Source organism: Ceratotherium simum, chromosome 15 (genome assembly GCF_057802395.1).
Source record: "Ceratotherium simum simum isolate JZ-2026a chromosome 15, ASM5780239v1, whole genome shotgun sequence".
Lineage (NCBI taxonomy): Eukaryota > Metazoa > Chordata > Mammalia > Perissodactyla > Rhinocerotidae > Ceratotherium > Ceratotherium simum.
Window position 1 is genome coordinate 29,371,901 of NC_141914.1, and position 19,608 is coordinate 29,391,508.

At 51.7% G+C, this 19,608-nt stretch overlaps 1 protein-coding gene across 1 annotated transcript in view; it reads left to right on the top strand.

The window, feature by feature from the left end:
• The window catches only part of XXYLT1 (xyloside xylosyltransferase 1), a 177,137-nt gene extending 163,187 nt beyond the window's left edge, over window positions 1–13,950 (top strand). Inside the window, exon 4 of the mRNA XM_004424801.3 lies at window positions 12,389–13,950. Coding sequence (XP_004424858.1) covers window positions 12,389–12,785 — 397 coding nt within the window. The 3' untranslated portion in view covers window positions 12,786–13,950. The remainder of the gene's footprint in view (window positions 1–12,388) is intronic.
• Window positions 13,951–19,608: the final 5,658 nt, after the last annotated feature.

Here is a 19,608-nt window from a genome sequence, read left to right on the forward strand (position 1 = left end):
CTGGTTGTCCTATCCAACGTGGGCTTTACAGGACAAGGGTCTCGGCAGTTCACCTTTGTGTCCTCAGTGCCCGGCATGCCCCTGGGATTCGGTTGCACAGATGGTTTGGGATGGATCCCTGTGGTTTGGTTTCCAAGGCCGATGGGGTCCTGGGATTGTGTGTAGTGGTGGGACTTGTGCAGAGAGCATCCTTGGGTGGTTGGGAAAAGACATCCTTGGGAAAGACAGTGGCAAGTGAAGAACAGGCAGGAGGGGCTGACCTAAGTATTTTAGGGAAAGAACTGGATGTGCTATGACCCTAAAAAGGAGTGTGCTTTTCCTTAGTCGCAGTCTGGAAAGCGTGAGACAAAGCTGAGGCTCCCGTCTCGCTGGTGTGGGAAGGGCCGCAGCTAGCTTTGTGGTGCCCTGGGGTGTGAGCTATTATGTCCTAGTGACCTTGTGCAAGTTGCCTCCACTCTCTGTTTTCCCAGGTGATCTCTATAGGTTTCTTCAGCCATAGGATTTTGGCTCTAGGGCTGAGGCCACGACTGGAACCAGTGCCTCTGGGCGGGGAGCACGCTGGTTGACTCCTCCTGTCCTCTCGCCCTTACACACAGCCTCCTCCGTGGTTGGAACTGGCCTGATGAAATTCTGACCCCCCCGCCCGCCAGTCTTGGTGTGTGGAATCCCCATATCCTGCCTTCTGCTCCACCAACCAGACCTTCCCTGAGAACCAAAGCACTCTGGGAATCCATTCTCTGATGATATTTGTCACGCCAGCTCTGAAGTTAGGGAGAGCACAGGAGATGGAGAGCACACCCTGTAGGCTCCACACAGTCATGGGCCCCTCTGGGAGCAAAATGCTCAGTAGGGAGAGCACCTCCGTTTGCCCCTGCAACCTTACCTCTGGGTTTAGCTGTGCAGGAGGGCTGTGTGACCATGAGCATATTACTTAACCTCTCTGAGCCTTCATTTCCTTATCTGTAAAATGGAAACAATACTGACCATAGGTAGTTGTCGTGAGGAATTGAGAGAATGGATGTAAAGCTGCGTAAGGGCTCCAATGAGTGGCCGCAGCTATTCTCGTCCTCCTCATTATTTCGGGTACAGTATTTGGTCCATAATAGGCTTTGAACAGATATTTGTTGAAGACTTAGGTATATGGATGGTCCTGACTTCTGAGAAGGAGCTGATGAGGAGAGAGGCCTCTGGTGCTGGGGAGACACGAGGGAGCCCCCAGGGACCATCTCAGTGGGGAGGGGGTTAACTGAGCTTCCTGGCCGCTCGCTCGGCTGCATGGGGCTGAGGCCTGGTGTCTGTGCCCCTGTGAACCTGTGGGTGGGCAGCCGTCTACAGCTTGTGGCAGGGGCGTGGGGAGGGGATATACCCCTGCTTTGACTCCCACTCCCACGGAGCTTCTGTGCTCTTATGCTGAAATAACTGAGAGAAGGGGGAGTTTTCCTGCCCTGCCCATTCCTCCCGGCTGCTCCTGCACAGCTGCTCAGAGAACGGCACCAGGGGGAGAGAAGATGGGCAGGTTTCAGGAACATCGGTGAAACCACCAGGAAGGGGGAGTTTTCCTGCCCTGCCCATTTCTCCCGGCTGCTCCTGCACAGCTGCTCAGAGAGCGGCACCAGGGGGAGAGAAGACGGGCAGGTTTCAGGAACATCCGTGAAATCTCCAGGAAGGGAGGGAGGGAGGCAAAAAACTAGGAACGTCCACCCCTAATTCCTGAAACCTGTATCTATAAGCACCCCCCCAGGACAAAAGTAAAGACTCAGTAGAAATAAACAAACACAGTGATTGCGCCGTCCCCCGACACACGGCACATGGCTGCAGTGCTGATATTGGGGAATACCCAGATGCCCAACACCAGACAGATGGTAGGGCTTTGTTGATACATGGAAATGGGTTTTTGAAACAAAAGCAAATAACTAAAAAAAAAAAAAAAACCCACATTGTACTCACACACTGCATTTAAAGATGAATTATTGGAGTTTGGTGATTACTACATTCCCTTGAAGTTTACCCCAAAAGTTTCATGGATGATGAATCCTAGGCCTGATTAATCTGTTTAACAGATGCAGGAACTGAGGCCCCAGGAGAGGAAGTGACTTGCCCAGGGTCAGAGCCTGGCGAACAGGCTCAGGACCCCTGCCTGCCACAGACGAGGTGGGGGAAGCATGTGGTTTGCCAAAGAGAATCCACACTGCTTATCACCGAACTTGACCTGTCTGCAGCTTGCGTCTCCTCTGATCCTTTTGAGCCTTTTACGTGTGTTATCTCATAAAATCCTCTCAACAAGCCTGTTTCCATGTGAGAAGCCTAAAGCACAGAGAGTTTTAGTTCCTTTTCCAGGGTAGTGAGCAGAAGACCAAGATTTGAACCTGGACTGTCTGACCCCAGAACCTGCATTCTTAACCCCATGATGCTGGTACTTTTTTTCAAGGCAGTGGAAAAGTAATACACACCTGTTCTGCCTCTCCACCCCAGACTGATTGCTAATCCGCGGGGGTGGAAGGTGGCCCTCCCTCCTGGCACTTCCTCATCGGGTTCCCAACCACCACCACCAGGACTACGACAAAGTGAAAAGGCAGCAAATATCAGCATAAAATTTGTAAAAAATTCGCAAGTGGGTATGCCATTTTATGGCCATTTTCAAGATTAAATGATATCATTGCTGCTCTTGTGGTTTTCATCTCTTTATAAAAATAATAAAAATGCCCTTTTTTTCTTCTGAGCATGATCCTCAGGCCAGCAGCATCAGCATTACCTGGGAGCTTGTCAGAAATGCCCCATCTGAGAAGTGCTGCCGCCCATGACAGGCCCCCGTGGGGCAGGGCCTGTGTCTGGCCCCTCACTGTCCCCCCACGGTGCCTTGCTCTGTGCCTGACAAGTGGGAGATCCTCAGCGTTTGTGTCAATGTGCCAATCACTGTTTTTACCCTTGACCAAGACCTATGCCACAGATGTGTAGGACAGCGAGCAGGGGCGGACAAAGGTAGAGCTTGGCTTAGATGAAATGGGAGGGCTCACAGATTTTTTCCTGGACCTGAAAAGTAGCACATTTTGCTACAGCTTGGTTGCCTTTGTGCCTGGATTAGCCACCGCCAGGTAGTTTCCCCAGCGTCCGGTTCCCGGGTTGGAACACCCCCTTTTGTGAGGGTGAAGAGCGCTGGGCTGGATTGATTGAGGTTAATTCTGGGCACAAGGTTAAATTCCATCCATACCCCTCCCCATCACCCTTACCGCACACACCTACATTCTGCTCACTGTCCCAGAAAGCACCTCCGCATGTGTCCTGGGCACTTCTCTCCTGTGTGCCCTTGTGCCGTAGGGCTCTTGGGGGCAGCAAGCTGATTCTGAAGGGGACTGTCTGGCTTTGTCTTCACCCTGATGATAGTCCCTCCCTCAGCCCAACTTCAGGGAACAGGCAGGATTGTTTAGCTGAGCTGAGGCCTAACCGCCCAGGCCAGGCCAACTCATGTGGGTCCTCACCAGCCCAGCCTGCTGGCTGCAGGCCCTGCGATCTCTTGATTGGGTCCTGGGGCTCCCGCCAGATTTCTCTCCCAGCTGCTCTTAGCAGTGACGTAAAAGCTCCGGTACTTGGAGGCGAGGGGCGTCTTCCAGGGCCAGCACTAGGAAGGATGTTGTCCAGAGGGCTGTGGGCACCCCAGGTCAGGTTACCATCTGGGCCTCTTCATTGCTAACCTTTGTCACACTGACATCATCACAGATGTGGATTCCTGGGCTCATGGGGCCAACTTCTCTGCCTTGCCTTCTCTGTCCGCACCCTCAGGGAGACCTGGCTCCCTCCAGTGAAGACACTGGTGGCTCCAGCTCACAGGGCCCAGGGCATATTCTCCCCCACCTGCCTTTCTGAGCTATTGTTCCACCACCTTCATTCAACATTCTCCTCTGTTAAATTTCTGCCATCTGATTTTACAGACTCTCATTCCTTCATTCTTCCATCCGTCCGTCCATCCATCCATCCATCCATCCATCCATCCATCCATCCATTTGAAACTTAACAGTTCTCAAGGGCCTGCCGTGAATCAAATGCCCATGCTAGCCTCTCAAGACACAAAGATAAATGAGACATATTCCGGTTATTAATCCCAGGCTTTCCCGACCCCACTCCTGCCCTCAATACTCTGGCAGTCCTTTCATTCATCTTCTATTGCTTCCGAGTTTCATTTCCCAAGGGCCCTTATAAACGATTTCTCTTTCTCAAATCCTTATTTGTACCCCAGCCCCTCTATCTCTCTAGATGACTTCACCTCTTACCTTCCCAAGATTTAGAGTTCATCAAAAATGAGCTTTTTCAATATCCCTAACTCCCACCTCGGAACTGCTGCATCTACTCATTTCTCAGATGTGTCCCAGGATTTCCCCCTTCTTGGCAAACTCTTCTGCCTGGCTCCTCCGACCTTGGGCAAATGTTTTCTGTCTCCCTATCACATCTCCCTCATCTATAACATGGAGATGATAATACTTCCTCATTTGTTTGTTACAAACATTAAATGAGTTAATACATTTGAGGAGTTAAAACAGGGCCTGGCACGTAGTAAGTACTCACTGAATATTCGCCGTTATCATGATTGTCATTCCTCCAGCACCCACCCTGCCATTCACCCTATTTCTTCTCTTCAGTCTGGCATCCACCTTCTCCTCTGGCGTGCACGGTCCCTTCCCTTGGTGGATAGACATACTCGGCTCTCCCTCTCTGTAAATATTCTTCCCTCTACCGTCTCCTGGCTATGAGGTGCCCCCTGCCTTCCCTGCATCGGTTCCCTCCTGTGTATGTGCTCCCCAGGGCTAAGTGTCTGGCCTCGTGGTCTCTCACTCACCTCTCTCAAAGGTCTCGGTCACCTCCTGCACCATTTCCAAGCTCTCACTCTGCAGCTTTCAACACTGTCATATTCTCGGCATGCGGTGAGGTGCTGGGGGGCCAGTTTAGAGTGGTGGGGAGCCAGGAGGATCCAGAGAGACTGACGATCTAGAGATGAGGGAGAGGTGGGCCCCCAGAGACTCCCAAAGGGCTGAAGAGTGGGTTTCGGGGGAACATTGTGGTCAGAGGGGATCTGTCTCAGTTCCCCGTCTGTCATTGGAGCAGAGTGCCTTCTGGTGGCAAGGTTCACGGAGTGAGAGCCGAGTGGGTAGCTTAAGTGGGGTTTGAAGACCCTGAGGCCAAGGTGAGGCCATCATCATGGCCATTGCAATTACTGAGGGTGTCCCTAGGGAGGGAGCAGAGAGGAAGAAGGTATGGATGGTGGGCAGAGGTGACAAGCAGTGGGGCGAGGAGGCAGGTAGACTGATGGTGCAGGGTGCGATGGATTGTGGGAGGACAGTCTTGGAAGTGTTGGGGGGAGTCAGTGTGCATCCCTGGGGTCCAGGGGGGTGGCGGCAGAGTTGGTCTCTACTTGGGGAGGGGAGGGGTGGAGATACTTAGTCCTGTCTGGGCTCTCGTTCTGTCCAGATCAGTGTCTGAATTAGAGTGTGGGCAAAGAGAGGGCCCACAGCCTGAGACAGTACCAGCTGCTCAGGCCATCAGTGTGGGGGACAGGTGGCTGGGCTACTCCAAGGTCCTACATCCTTCCTGACTCCTCTTCTTCTGCCCCCTAAATGTCAGAACTCTCCAGAATTCTGTTGTGCCTGCTTTGCATTCTATGCTTGTGACCTGTATCCAGCCACCTGCTGGGCTTTTCCACGCCACTGTTCTCACTGGCGTCTGTTCAAAACTGCACGGGTCATTCCCCTTTTCCTCCTCCTACCTTGCCGTGGCTGTTAGTGGCTCCACCATCCCTGTAATAACCCAGGCTTGAAGCCCCTCAGAGTTCCCTCTGCCTGTTGGAACCCTCCAATGCCTCTTCCTCCATCATCTCTGTCCCTCCCCCAGGCCCCCGCCCCCATGCAGCCCTCCAGGGCCTAGCTCAGTTCAGGCACATGCATCTCCAGACATGGTTGTCGGATTGAGTGATGGTGAATTCCCCAGCCTTACCTACCTGTGTTCATGGGGGCAGCAGGTGTGGGAGGAAGCCCACGTGGCCACCAGAAGCTTGGGAGAGGCATGGAACAGATTCTCCCTCACAGCCCTTAGGAGGAACTTTCAGCCTCTAGAACCGGGAGAATAAATCTCTGTTATTTAAGCCAGCCCCTTTGTGGTACTTTGTTATAGCAGCCCTAGCAAACTAATACAGAGAGCTCAGTGGTCTTGTAGGTAAAAATGAAAGAGACCACCATACGGGTCATAACAGAGTCGGCTCTCTAGAAAACTCGGCTCCTGTAATAGCTAGCCCAGCGCCCAGTTGTGACCTCCCTCCCCCAGCTGAAGGCTCCAATGTGGCAAAGTTCAAAAAACACAGACTATGGGAAGGTGTGCTCAGCAGACGTCAACTCCTTTCTCCCTCCTCTTCTCCCCCAGACCCTCCTCAGGTCATCTCACTTCCATGAGCCCCCATTCTCTCACACTGGGGCTGGCCATGCAGAGATGCCAGGAGTTTGCAAAGCAGAAGCAATTGCAGCCTCTGGTGTAGGGAGAGGCTCCAGTGAGGCTGGGCCGGGAGGGGAAGGAGGGGTGCACAGGAGGCCCCGATGCTTGTTCCTTCTGGAGGGGAGGAGGCTGTCTCTCAAGTGGGAGGAGGGCCTTGAGGAAACCCCTGCAGTGCCTCCCCCATTGGGTCTCAGGACCCCAGAAGTCCTTTCATGTGCTGCCAGGCAACCTGCTTCTAGCACTGAGGGCTGCCGCCAGCTCTGCCCAGGTGCCCTCTCAGCCTGTGAAGCAGAGGGCCCGAACTCCACCCGCAGTTGCCTCCTCTCCCGGTCCTGGGCATACTGTGGTGTGGAAACTCAGTTGCTGGTCTGCAAACAGGCCTGGTGTTTGAAAGCCAACACATGTTTATTATGAGGTCCTGCAAATGAGGCACACATCTTCCACCTGCTTTATTTTTCTCCTGTTGCCCCAAGTGAGGCCATTAGTCCTTTTGGTGCCCAGCTCCCCTTCCAGGTGCAGGTGTGTTGGGCTTGGAGGGGGTAGTCCCTGGCAGATCAGAAAGCACAACCTCTGTGCCTCCTGAAAGGCTGGCATTGTCTGAGCTGCGCTGCCTCACCTCGTCACACGGCTTGTTTGGGGGTGGGAGGGAGCAGTTGCCTTCTCTGAGCAGAGGCATTTATGGAGAAGCACAAGTGGTTGGCCTGGGATCGTGGTGTGACTTTCAGCAGTGTGACTACAGGCAGGGCAATTTCTGAGCCTCAGTTTCCTCATCTGTAAAATGGGAATGTGAACTAGGAGGCTGTAAGTGTCTTCAGGCTCTGGTAGGCTGTGGTTCTGTGAGGGGCCCCTGTCAGTCTTCCCACCAATAGCCTGTGTGACTTGGGGAACGTTTCTTACCCTCTCTGTCCAGCAGAGCTAGAGACCTATACTGCTCCAGGCCTTGCTAACAAGAGATCCTGATAAGGTCACTTGTGAGTCTTGGCAGGAAGAAATGCCCTGAGGAAATGGGCAGCTTAAAGCTTTGTGGTGGCCGCACTCTCCAGGAAGCCCCTTCTCTCTCTAGTTTGTGGTTCTCTCTAGTGGTTCCCCTAGAGAACCGAAGAGTAGGCGCCCATCCCACAGAACTTGAGCTTGAGCTCAAGGCAGGACTGAGAGTGTCATTACTCTGAAATCAGCCCACATCACCCAGAACTGCCCCTGGTTACCTCACAGGACTTGGGGCGGATGGAACACCAGGCTGCCACTGAGCGTCGCTCTTCCCTCCTGACCTTTCCTCTCAGAGGACTGGAAAACAGCATCCCTTCCAAGTCAAACAAGAGCTAATTGGGACTGGTACACAAGCATGGGCATAAGGGAAATAGTGTTTCCTGATTCCGGCTGTCGCTGATTAGACACCTCCAGATGGTGTGCTTCCTCGGGGAGGAGACCCAGCCTCGCTTGCTCGTTAGTGACTTTGTACTCGGCTCTGATGAACACTTGAGGGGTGAGCCACCATGAGGAGACGTACCACATATGATGCTGTCCTTATGAATCTCAGACCTAAAACAGAGCCTTCTTTGCCTGAGAGCCTACAGCTTGAACTCAGCCTGAGTCAGCACAGGCTTCTAGAACCTTCCTGGGGAGCCTTGTGGAATTACCCAGGCTCAGTGTGTGTTCCCATCTTTGCTTCTCCCTCTTGAAGTGGAAGTGGAAACCTCTGAGCCTTAGGAGCTGAGAAAGGCCAAGCCAGGAGAAAAAAATCATGAAGAGACAGGGAGTCAACAGGATCTGTGATTTGGGGTGGTAGGAGGAGGAGAAAGGGATTATTCATGGCAACGTGTGCTCTTTTCTGGAGAACATGAGCTTTAGATTGTCTGGCCAGGGTCTCTGGTTGAGAGACTTGTTGGAGTGACCTTCACAGTGATCATCAGGGAAAGACCTGAGGGAGGAAATGACTTTGGTTTTCAAAATTATTCCAAATACCTCTTTCCACAAAGATGGGTTTTCTTCATGAAAACTAGTTCATTAGTTTTTAATAGCCATTTTTATGATTATTAGGACATACTTGATGTAAAAAATTTAGAAAATTCATCACCCATAATTGGAAGAATGTGAAACTTGAAAGTTCTTAATTTGTATTTTCCTGACAAGCCTTGTTGACTTCTGGAAGGACTCAGTATTTGCAGTGGACCGTCTGCATGGGAGCTTGTTTCGCAGTTGAATTTCTAAAGGGGAAGAAACCTTATCCCCTCTACTGTGAGTTTCCAGGTGACCGTGGAGGATGGGAACAAGCCTCTGCACAGGCAGATCCAAATCCAGACAATTAGGCAGGGCCACATGGCTGGGTTGTGGGCATGGGAGGTTAACCTGAGAAACTTCTGGAAGCTCCAGGACTCAGAACCAGATACCTGCATTCATAGAGAGGCTTTCTGCAGCCTCAATGCATGCCCCTGGCAGTGGCCTGTGAGGAAGGCAAGGGTCTGGGGCCCTCACTGACCTGCCTCAGAGAGGCTCTCGGGTCCCACCGCTGAGTCAGTAAGGCGCCAGTGGCAGCTATGTCACCTGATGATGGCCTGGTCCCCCGTGCCCATGGCCTTGGGGTGCACCAGCCAAATTCAGAAATAAGATTGGAATCCAAGTGCTGCTCCTTGGAACATTAGCCCATAGAATCTGAGGCCGTCAAAGATGAAAGGGACATTAGAGATCAGAATCCCTGGATTCCTGTTGGGGCCCTGCCCTTGACAAACTGAGGACCTCTGTTCCTTCCTTGTTAAAATGCAGGCAATAATGTTCTTGCACAGCTGGAGAGAAGGAGCTGAGGGAGAGAATGTAGGAGGGCTTTGCAACCCTCACCATGCTGCGGCGGATGAGGACTTGGTGATACCTCCTTGTTAGGCCATTTCACATGGTATCAGAGCCCCTTATGTGAATGCTAATCCCTTCCACATCCCTGACCCTGTACCACTCTCTCTACCCCAAGGCTGGCACAGCTCCTCCACAAGAATCAGCTGACTTGGAGGCCAGAGAAACCTGCCATTCTCCTAACTGGCCTCTCTGTTTTTCTGAGTTCATTTGGGGGTACTAGGAATGCTTTGAACAGGGGCACCCTGGGAAGATATTTGTACTTAGAGACTCATTGGTTCATTTTCAGGCTGTGTTTCTGCTTCAGCAGACACCCTGGGCAGCTTGCGTTTCCAATTTCCTGTTCCTCCTTTGCTTCTTCTTACAAACCATAATGTGCTGATGTCCCAGACCTGGTTCTTTCTGGCTCTTTGTTATAAAATGCCTCTTCATCCTGAGTGAGCAGTGGTGCTAGGCATTATGTTCCTAGGAGCCACCTGGGTTATGGTCTCTGCCTGGAGGGATGCTCTGTCCTTCTCTCTCTGCCTCTGACCCTTCTGTCCTGGGCCTGTTCAGTTTGGTGGCAGGTCACTCTTGCATAGATGGAAGATTTGAGGGGGCTTCCATGCTGAGGTTGGTAAGGGTGCCCCAGGGCTGTAGATGGCCTCTCTGCTCCCAGCTTGCTCCAGAGTAGAAACTCTTCTAAACCCTTTGAAAACATCTGAGCCCCCTCTCACAGTTCCCTGCTCCTTTCTCTCCCCTAGAATAGATCAGCGGTGGGGAACTGAGTGCACAGAGAAGCAGCGGGTTTTCTCCCAGCAGCTGCGACTTTGTGTCCTGACATTTTCCTGCCCTGGGTTCCAGCCAACATGGAAGGCTCTCTAGCCTGAACTGCACCGACTTTTCCATCATTCTTTGTCAGTCGCCTCATCCTTCCTGAGGCTCTGCTATACTGAAGAAGAAGAGGTGGTGGCGGTCCTGGGAGATCTCACAGAGCGGGGAGGCAGACTTGACCCCACATCCCACACTGCCAGCCTGTGCCGCATTCTCCCTCCCCTGGTCCTCTGGGAAGGGAGGAGATGGAACCATGAGGGGAGTACAAAGAGCAGGTGGGCTCGCTAGCATAGGAGGTGGTCCAGGAGCTCTGCAGGCACTGGCTCTGCCTCTCCACTGCCGTCGTCTTTCCCTGGGGTCTCCTCCCCGGTCAATGCTCCTGTTCTCACCCCTGACAAGTGAATCGAGGGCCTTGGCAGTAAAGCACCCCCTCTCCAGTTGGAGAGTCCCTCCTCTACCATGCTGTGGAGGCCCAGGTCTGTTTGGTAGAATTTTAGCTGGCTTGCAACCTGAGGAAATATGGTAAAATGAACAAACATTTGCTGAACTGCATTCCAACCCCCATGATCCCATCTCTGCAGGCTTTTGTGGCTAGATGGACTCCAGCATCTCAGTTTGCTTTGGAAGCTTCTTTTTGCCAAGGTTGTTATCACCAAGCAGGCGCCCGAGCTCTGTGCTGCTCACAGTCCAGTGATGGCAAAGCTCAGACAAGGAACCTGTGTATTCTCTTTGTAAGAATGTCCAAAGGGAATGCTTTACCCTGGCCGGGAGCAAACTTTCGGCCCCTTTGTGATACTCGAGACCTCAGGGAAGGTTTCTTTATTCCTAGACACAGAGAAATGTGTTGGAACTGGAAAATGGATTGCTGGGGCCTACCCTGGGCCAGGTCTCTGATTTTCTTTCCACTGCACCGTACGCTTCGCCACACAGCTCCTACCCTGTGACTGGTTGGGGACTGTCTCTGTGGGAAGCCAGAGGGGTGGCATTGCCAGGCAGGGAGCAGAATCGGATTTACCATGATGGGCTGCCCACCCCATGGACTCTCTAGAGAAGGGATGAAGCTGGTAAAAATGGGTGGGATGTAGTCTGATGTAGAACACTCGCCTGCCCCGCTCCTGCCCCCTGCCCACTACACAGTGCCCTCCGTCTTTCCTCCTTCCTCCAAGTCACAGGCCCCTCTGCTGTGACTTCATCCCTCGGGATTGGAGCCCGGGACCCTCTGTGCCCCCTCCTGCTGCCCACCCCTTGCAGAACACACAGGATGTTGATATTAAGGAGGTTGGAGAACAGAATGGCCAGTGCTCTAACCATGTCACCCGCGGGGAGGTTTCTGGACCTGTCTTACCTTCTCTAAATGGCAGCATTTGGATAGACGACCTAGAAGGGTTCCCCTGGTACTAACGTCCCGTAAACTGTGGACCTAGATCAGATTTCTACATCTGCCTAGAGAGGGATTGAAATTGAGGTGACATTCCCTCCAAAACAGCCATAATTCTACCTGGCTATCCACAGCTGCTTTCCCCCCAACCCCGGGGGTGGGCCCTGAGCTGTTTCAGGCCTCCAGCCCCTGCCCAACCTTTCAGAAATGCTAGGCTGGGGATCCTAATGAATGAGGCTTGTTCTAAAGCAGAAAACTGTTTTATTTCAGCCTGCGTTTAGCTTCCTATGTCTTTTCCAGCTCGCCATTGAGAATTGCTTCCCCCACTCCTCTCTCTCTTCTCCTTTTCAAGATCACAAACAAAGACAAGGGGGTGGAAAGTTCCACCTAGATTCTTGCTCCTTAAGAAGTGGACTCCGGAGCCAGATGCCTGGGTTTAGTCCCTGCTTCTGCTGCTGACTAGCTGTGTGACTTGGGCGAGTTACTCAACCTCTCTGTGCGTCAGTTTCCTCAGCCATGAAGTGACGTATCATCTCGTAGGAGTGTGGTGAGGAGTAAATGAGCGGATCTAGTGCAGTGCCTGGGGCTTCCTAAATCCACGCAAATGTTCCCGATGGCGACGACGATGTCATCTGGGGCAGCAGAGGGCGGTGGGAAGAACATGAGGCTTGGAATCAGGAGACCTGGGTCCAAGTTCCCGCACTGCCGCTTGCTGGAGGTATGATGCAGATTCTGAACCTCAGAATGTTTCGGTTTTCCTAACTATAAAACTGGAGGTGAGAATGGCATCTCCCTCCAGGGGGTTGTGAAGACCAGGGGAATAGGGCAGGCGAACTGTTTCACCCCCACAAACGGCACTAAATCTGTTCGCTTTCCCCTTCCCAGGCACACGTTCTGGCAGTTCCGCCATGAGAACCCCAAGACCCGGGTTGGAGGCCCTCCCCCCGAGGGGCTCCCTGGCTTCAACAGCGGGGTGATGCTGCTGAACCTGGAGGCCATGCGCCAGTCCCCGCTCTACAGCCGCCTGCTGGAGCCGGCGCAGGTGCAGCGGCTGGCCGACAAGTACCACTTCCGCGGCCACCTCGGGGACCAGGACTTCTTCACCATGATCGGCATGGAGCACCCCGAGCTCTTCCACGTGCTGGACTGCACCTGGAACCGGCAGCTCTGCACCTGGTGGAGGGACCACGGCTACGGCGACGTCTTCGAGGCCTACTTCCGGTGCGAGGGCCACGTCAAGATCTACCACGGGAACTGCAACACCCCGATCCCAGAGGTCTAGGTGCAGGCTCGCCTGCCGTGCCCTCAGGCCTCTGCATCTGGGGGAGCAGAGGGGCGCCTCTGGGACAGGCCGAGGGGCGGGGTCTGAACTCCTAGAGAGACACTGCAGGGACGTCCTTTGTGATCAGGTGCTGCAGCTCTCCCAGCCATCGGGTCGCTGTCCCGAGTCCACCCGGTGACAACTGGCCTGCACATTGCTGGTGCTCGGGACCGTTTTCCTTCCCGGGGGGCCAGGCATCCTGAAGGGCAAACATGGAGACATCTTCCTGTGGGCCAGAAAGCAAGCGTTTGAAGAGAAGCAAGGAAAGAAAATGGTGCCTCTTGCCTTCAGCCCCCAAAGAATGGAAATCCTTTTAAGAACCGGCCTTTCTGGGACCAAATATAAATTTATTTTAAATTGACAGGCGAGACAGAACAAACAGTGCTGCAGCAGCTCCCAGTGAGCTCTAAATGCGTGAGCCAGGGTTTTAACAAGAGGCCCAGAGTTTTAAGCACCAAACGAATGCCGACCTTCCATGTGCGTGCCCCAGGAGGTCATGTGTTTATTCCCCGATGCTCACATCACCTGGTGTAGGTGTCAACATCACCACCTCTTTGGGGAGGGCCTTCAGCACCAACTGTGGCCCACAAAGAAAACTGGTCTTGTTATTCCAGCCTTCCCAGCTTTTATCTCCCAACATCGTCCCAGAACCTCATTATCCCTTATTCATCTGAGCCAGCTCCCGGTGACCAGACTGTGCCCAGAAATCAAAGAACCCAGACTGGCCACCCCCAAGGACATGCAGTAGAATTGTCCGGACTGGGAAGACTCCTCCCAAAGAGGAGCCCAGCAGTGCCTGAGTGTAGCCGTGTGGCTTGGAAGGAGCGTCGCTCTTAGGCTTGTAAGCATTCTAGTCTGTTTATTTAGAGAAATGGTCCTGATTTTCTTCTTGCACCACGTCAGACCCTGTGCCTTAGAAGAAATTAGGGTGTCATTTCTTTATTTCTTCCTTTAATGAGTTCTCCTATAAGGAGGCTGCAAACATGGAGCCACTCGTGGTCCATGTTGTATAGTCCAGCTGAGGTCCTTGGGGAAGAGATGTTGTTGGGTTTTCATCTTATTTTATTTACTTTTTTATTTCTTCTCGCTGTGAGTGAGAATAGCTAATAAATAATCTTTGAGAACACAGTGACTTATGTTGTTTGTTCTCTGATCACACTTTTCCGCTGCACGAAGGTTCTGAGTCAAGTGTAATCAGTGTCACTCAGAGTCTCCCTCTCCACGTGATTAAGCTGAGTGTGCTTGCAGCGGGTCTCTGAGGACTAAGGGGGAGCTCGTCTGAGAGGGTAACGCGGAGGGTAGTAGTGCTGTATTAGGTTCAAAATAGAGCATCATTTCGTTCTAGGTATTGGAGGCCCATCTGCTCCTGGGAGCCAAAACAGCCCCATCGCTTCTCATCCACCTTACCCCAAACTGTCCGGTTACGTCATCCCCCAAACTCTCCTCACTCTCAGCTCTGACAGAACTGCTCTGTTCTCTTAGGTACTTGATTTCCTATTTATAGCTACCAGTTACTGAATGCCTGCTCTGGGCCAAGCAATTGTATTGGAGGATTTATATACACTATCGATAAACTTATGAAAATCTCATAAAGGTATTTCAGATTCTAAAATTTATTGTAAGAAAATAATGAGATGTGGATGGAGAGTCATTGTTTATCACAGCATTTTTTTTTTTTTTTTGGTGAGGAAGATTGACCATGAGCTAACATCCATTGTCAATCTTCCTCTTTTTTTTTTGCTGAGGAAGAATTTTTTTTTTTAATTTTTTTTTTTGTGAGGAAGCTCAGCCCTGAGCCATCATCCAATGCCAATCTTCCTCTTTTTGCTGAGGCAGATTGGCCCTCGGCTAACATCCGTGCCCATCTTCCTCCACTTTATATGGGACGCCACCACAGCATGGTTTGACAAGCGGTGCTTAGGTCCACGCCCTGGATCTGAACCTGTGAATCCCAGGCCGCTGAAGTGGAGCGTGCACACTTAACTGCTACGCTACTGAGCCAGCCCCAGCATTTTTTTATAATAGAAAAAAATTGGGAGCAACTTAAAATGTTGAATAGGGGAGTGGATAAATAATGCATGTTCCATCCATATAATGAAATACTTTAGGCATTAAAAATCATATTTTTGAAAAATATTTAAATGCCTTAAGAAATGCTTACAATGTGCTATTAAATAAAGAATGCAAAATAAAGATTATATGTATAGTATGATCCTAATTTTATTTTTAAAATTATATATGTGTGTATTTGTATATATGTGTGTGTGTGTGTATCTGTATATATGAAGAGAGAGAGAGCCTGTTGTGCTGTATTTCATTAGTTCATCTCCTAAAAGACCATGTGTTTCAAACATCACATTAAAAAAACAATTATTTCAATGGTGAAAAAAGTGAGTGAAACACTAGAGAATTATAGACCCAGAATAGCAAAGGTATTTTTCCTGCAATAATTTCAGTAATTAAAGTGGTTCTCTAGCTATGAGTGCCTTTTGTTATCACAAGGAAAAAACAAACTGGTTGATCAAAATGGGCAAAAAAGACAGACAAAAATCTCATTTACTTTTGAGATCACCTACTGAGGACCTTCTGCCTCCTCTGTCACAGTGGCCTTGACCGTGAACTCCACGCGTGAACAAAATAGCCCTCGACAGGAGATCCAGCCAGACCAACAAAGCCGCCGTGTGCTCCTGTGCCTTTACCACGAGCAGCTTTTTGACAGATCTTGGGGGGCTGGTTCCTGATTGAAATCCTGTTGTAATCAGTGCAACGCAAACATCATTAATTGTGCTGTGTTTAATTTGCCTTCTGAAAGCTTTCACAGAGAGCATATGCCTGTACGTGTGAGTAGGACAGAAGTCAGAAAAGAGAACATGTCTGAGTGCTAGGATTAAGGTGCTTTTTATCTTTACCTGTATTTATGTCTATATTTTCCATAGTGAATATTATTTTTATAATAAAGATAAATAATAAATGCTATAAAATTTTAGCCCCCTGCCTTCTCCCCAAATGCAGGTAAGTATCATCCTGGCCACTTCACAGCCCACAGTTGGCCATGGTTACCGTCAGCCATTAAGAAAACGTAATCTGGGCTACGTGAGCTCTGGGTTTTCAACTTTCCCTATGGATGCCCTAGTTCTCTAGATAAAAGTGACCTAATAATAGCATCTCCAGGCCCTGCTTTGATTTCCGATACCATCATCTTTTATGTGTACATAAATGATAATGGCCTTTGGAAAGCTCGTGGGCTTGTCAAAGAGATTTATTCTTGTATGTGTGTCAAAACCAAACTAGCTACAGCATTCCCCTTGACAGCATCTCATCAAGCCAGAGTGGCTGCTGGTTCAGAGGGCCCAGCCTAGAACACACCGGGAGATTGTGGATAAGGGAGCAAGTGTAGCTCTGACTCGGCACCTGCTTTGACTCAAGACCAAACCTCTGCTCATCCTAAGACCTCCTGGCTAGTCTCAATATGGAAGGCCCAAAGGCTGGGCTGGACGTGGAGACTGGCGGGGCCGGCAGAGATTTCTGAGCAAGCAGAGTGGAGTGGTGACAGAACCTCACACCTGTGACAGAGGCCCGGCTTGGAACCCACGTTCTGCCCTCACCACCGGGGCCATCTTGGACAAGCAAAGCCACCTCTTTCCCCATTTCTAGACACAGGTAATAAGAGCTCCCTCAAAGCAGTGTTGTAGGAGGAAAAGAGGTGTGAAACGGCTTGGTGAGCTGAGAAATAATACATAGGTGCAAGGAAATCTCCTATTTCCTACTTAAAACATTCTTTCTAAATAGTAAATGACAGCCATTTGGGGCACATTAAATGTGGCATCTCCCTAAGCCAAGTGGTTGGCCAGAAGCTTCCTGGAAGGCTGTCCGATTTTTTGTTAGTCACACCACTCTGCAGATGCCTGGGTATGTCCAAGAGGTCGGGGGTCCTTGGATAAACCCCTTCCCTCTCTGGGCTGTTTCTTCACCTGTAAAAATGAGGGGTCAGGGGATTGGACGAGATCGCCGAGCAGCCCCCCTGCCCCCGCTCTGGTGGAGTAACAGACATTGTGTGCATCCCTCGGGGTTCACACAGGCACGTGGCCGGGAGTCCAAATCAAAGGCAGGACCTCCAGACCTCAACACATCATCCACCAGCTTGGCATTTATGACCATTCAAACCAAAACTCACTTGAAAGGTACTGTTAGCACACTTTTTCCTCCCAATCTGGATAGGCAAAGTGAGAGAGGCAGACAGCTATGGGGATATTTAAAATCCAGAGAATTGACCACCTTCACGAGCCCCAGCCCCCTGTTCATGGTCCATTGATGTTAACTATGGCAGCTACAATCTTGTCTTTACTCTCAGCTTATGTGACAGCTCCCCGAGAGCCTCCAGGCAGAGCCGCTTTATGAATGGACCCATGTCCCCACAGGCCTCACCTTGGGGAACACTGAGTCTTCAGCCCCCAGCCAGGGAGGCCCGTGGAGCTGCCCTGCAGGACACATTGAACAGACTGGCTAGCCGCTCTCCCAGAGGTGCTTGCCAAGGCCAAAAAACCTTCTGGAGTGAAGGCTTCTTTAACTGGGGCTGGCAGCTCCCAGAGTGTCTCCACGTGTGTCCCCCCATTCTGAGGGAGATGTGTCCACCCGCTGCAGACTCTGCAGCCTCACTGAGCACCGCGCAGCCTCAGAGCTGGAGGGGCGTTTTCATGCCTCGGAGGCCAGCTGTCCTCCTCTCCAGTCACCCTTCCTGACAGGATTTGCTCCAGTCCTTCCTTGAGCCCCTCTCCCTGCGGCACAGGCCTGAGCAGGACCATGGGAGCCGGGAGCCTGGAGCCTGGAGCCTGGCATGTTTCTGGCCCCAGTGGGGAACCAGCAGCCTGACTTCTCCCCACAGGGCCTGGCATACAGCAGGGACCTGGGCGTGTCTGTGGAAAAAGGAAAGTGCTTCCATTCAACCCCCTTTCTTCCTCCTCCCTCCTGTGCTCTGGGCCACCTCCAGGACACGTGGAGAGCCCCAGGCTCAGCTTGAGGGTCTCCACCCTTGCCCAGCACGCCCTCCATCGCTAAGGCCTGTGGGTCCTGCCTCCCATAGAGCCCCTTCTCCCTGGGCTGTCCCTCCTCCCTTTTTGTGGACTCCTCGCTGCATTGTGGTGGTCTCACCCTCCCCAGCACATGCCCTGCTGAAGCCCTTTGATGACTCCCTGCCATCCTCAGGATGAAGTACCAATCGCTGAGCGTGGTGCCCAAGACTCATGACCTTCTCCCAACTTCCTTTGTGCGGGAGAGTGCGCCCCTACTGTCCCGGCCACGCACACTTTCCGGTCAGCAAAGCAGAACTCCCCATAGCCCTGCGCTTTGTTAAAGCTACTCCTCTCCTGGAGCTTGCTGTCACACCTTGACATGCCCTTCCCAGCTGCCCTTCCCTCTCACCCTGCTGGAGTAAGCCTGGGCATTCCCACTCCTGCCTTCCTTACAAGAGTGGAAGCTTTCTCCCTGATGCGTGCTGACTTGCACGTTGTACACACCATCTATACTGGCTTGTGAGCTCCTTGAGGGCAGAGATCTGGCTGACATCATCTCTGCATGTTCACCAGCGCCTGCTCAGGGCCAGCACAGAGCAGGGGCCACAGGGCCAGGGGAGCGGTGTTCCCTGGGTGCTTGGGCTGGAATGCTGTTCAGTGCAGGATGTGGGTGAAGCCAGAAGGTCCCAACACTTCCCTCCCACCTTTTCCTTCCACTTCCCTCTCACCATTATTTTTAACCTCAGGTGTAGAGGGTTGAGTTCCTGACACTGCTCAATGCCTGACCCACTCCCATCACTGCTCCCTGTAAGGCTCCTCTCTTGTTTCATTCATTTATTCTCATTTATCACCATACCCCACTCCCATCCCTCCAACAGACACTCTAATCTGTCACTGTGTATCTTACTGCGCTTTTGCAAATGGTATTCATGTTCTGTGTACACATGTTTTAATTTAGGTAACTCTTGGTAAATTCTTACTCTCTTTTTCACTCGCACTGTGTTTAAGATCCATCCCCATTATGCGCACACCCACCTGCTGCCTGCTCCTCCGTGGCGTGCTTCTTCCTCAGTTTACCTGCCCTCGCCCGCAGTGATGGACACCCACATAAACTCCCACCACCTACTCACTCCATCCCTACCCCCCCCCCCATACACACAAATGACCCTGCTGTGAGCATCCTTGTCCTCATTCCTTGTGGAGCTGGTCAGAATTTCTTTGTGTTGTATATCCAGGGATGAAACTCGTGGATCATAAGGTTTGCAGATACTTAAATTTCTAACAAGTGGTGCCCCTTGCTCGCCACAGTGGTTGCCCCCTCCCCATTTTCACTGGCAAGAGCCCTCATTTTCTCAGCATGACTGTGTTCATGTTCACTTGTCTCTGTGCATCGACATACACGTGGACCCGTGATCATATTGGAGTTCTCCAGAACGTGTGGCCCGAGTCAGAGCTGCTCTGTGTGAGAAGTATTACGCTGACCGTGGCCAGCAGGGCGCCCCTCTGTAAACTGCGGGGGGTTCAGATGGCTCTTTGCCTTGTTGCCCTTCCACGATGGCTGTGAGTGGTAGGTGAGATAACCCATAGCAAAGTACTTTCAAGGCCCTAGACGTACACTTGCTCCTTTGCATCCCAGCCTGTCCCCAGTGCCACTGGCAGCTCTGTCACAAGCTCTGTGCTCAGCCTGAGTTCTGCCCAAGGGCTTGTCCTGGCCATCTAGCCCCACGCCCAAGCTGCCCATGGGTAGAACCTGGTGTCTCCTCATTATGGCATCC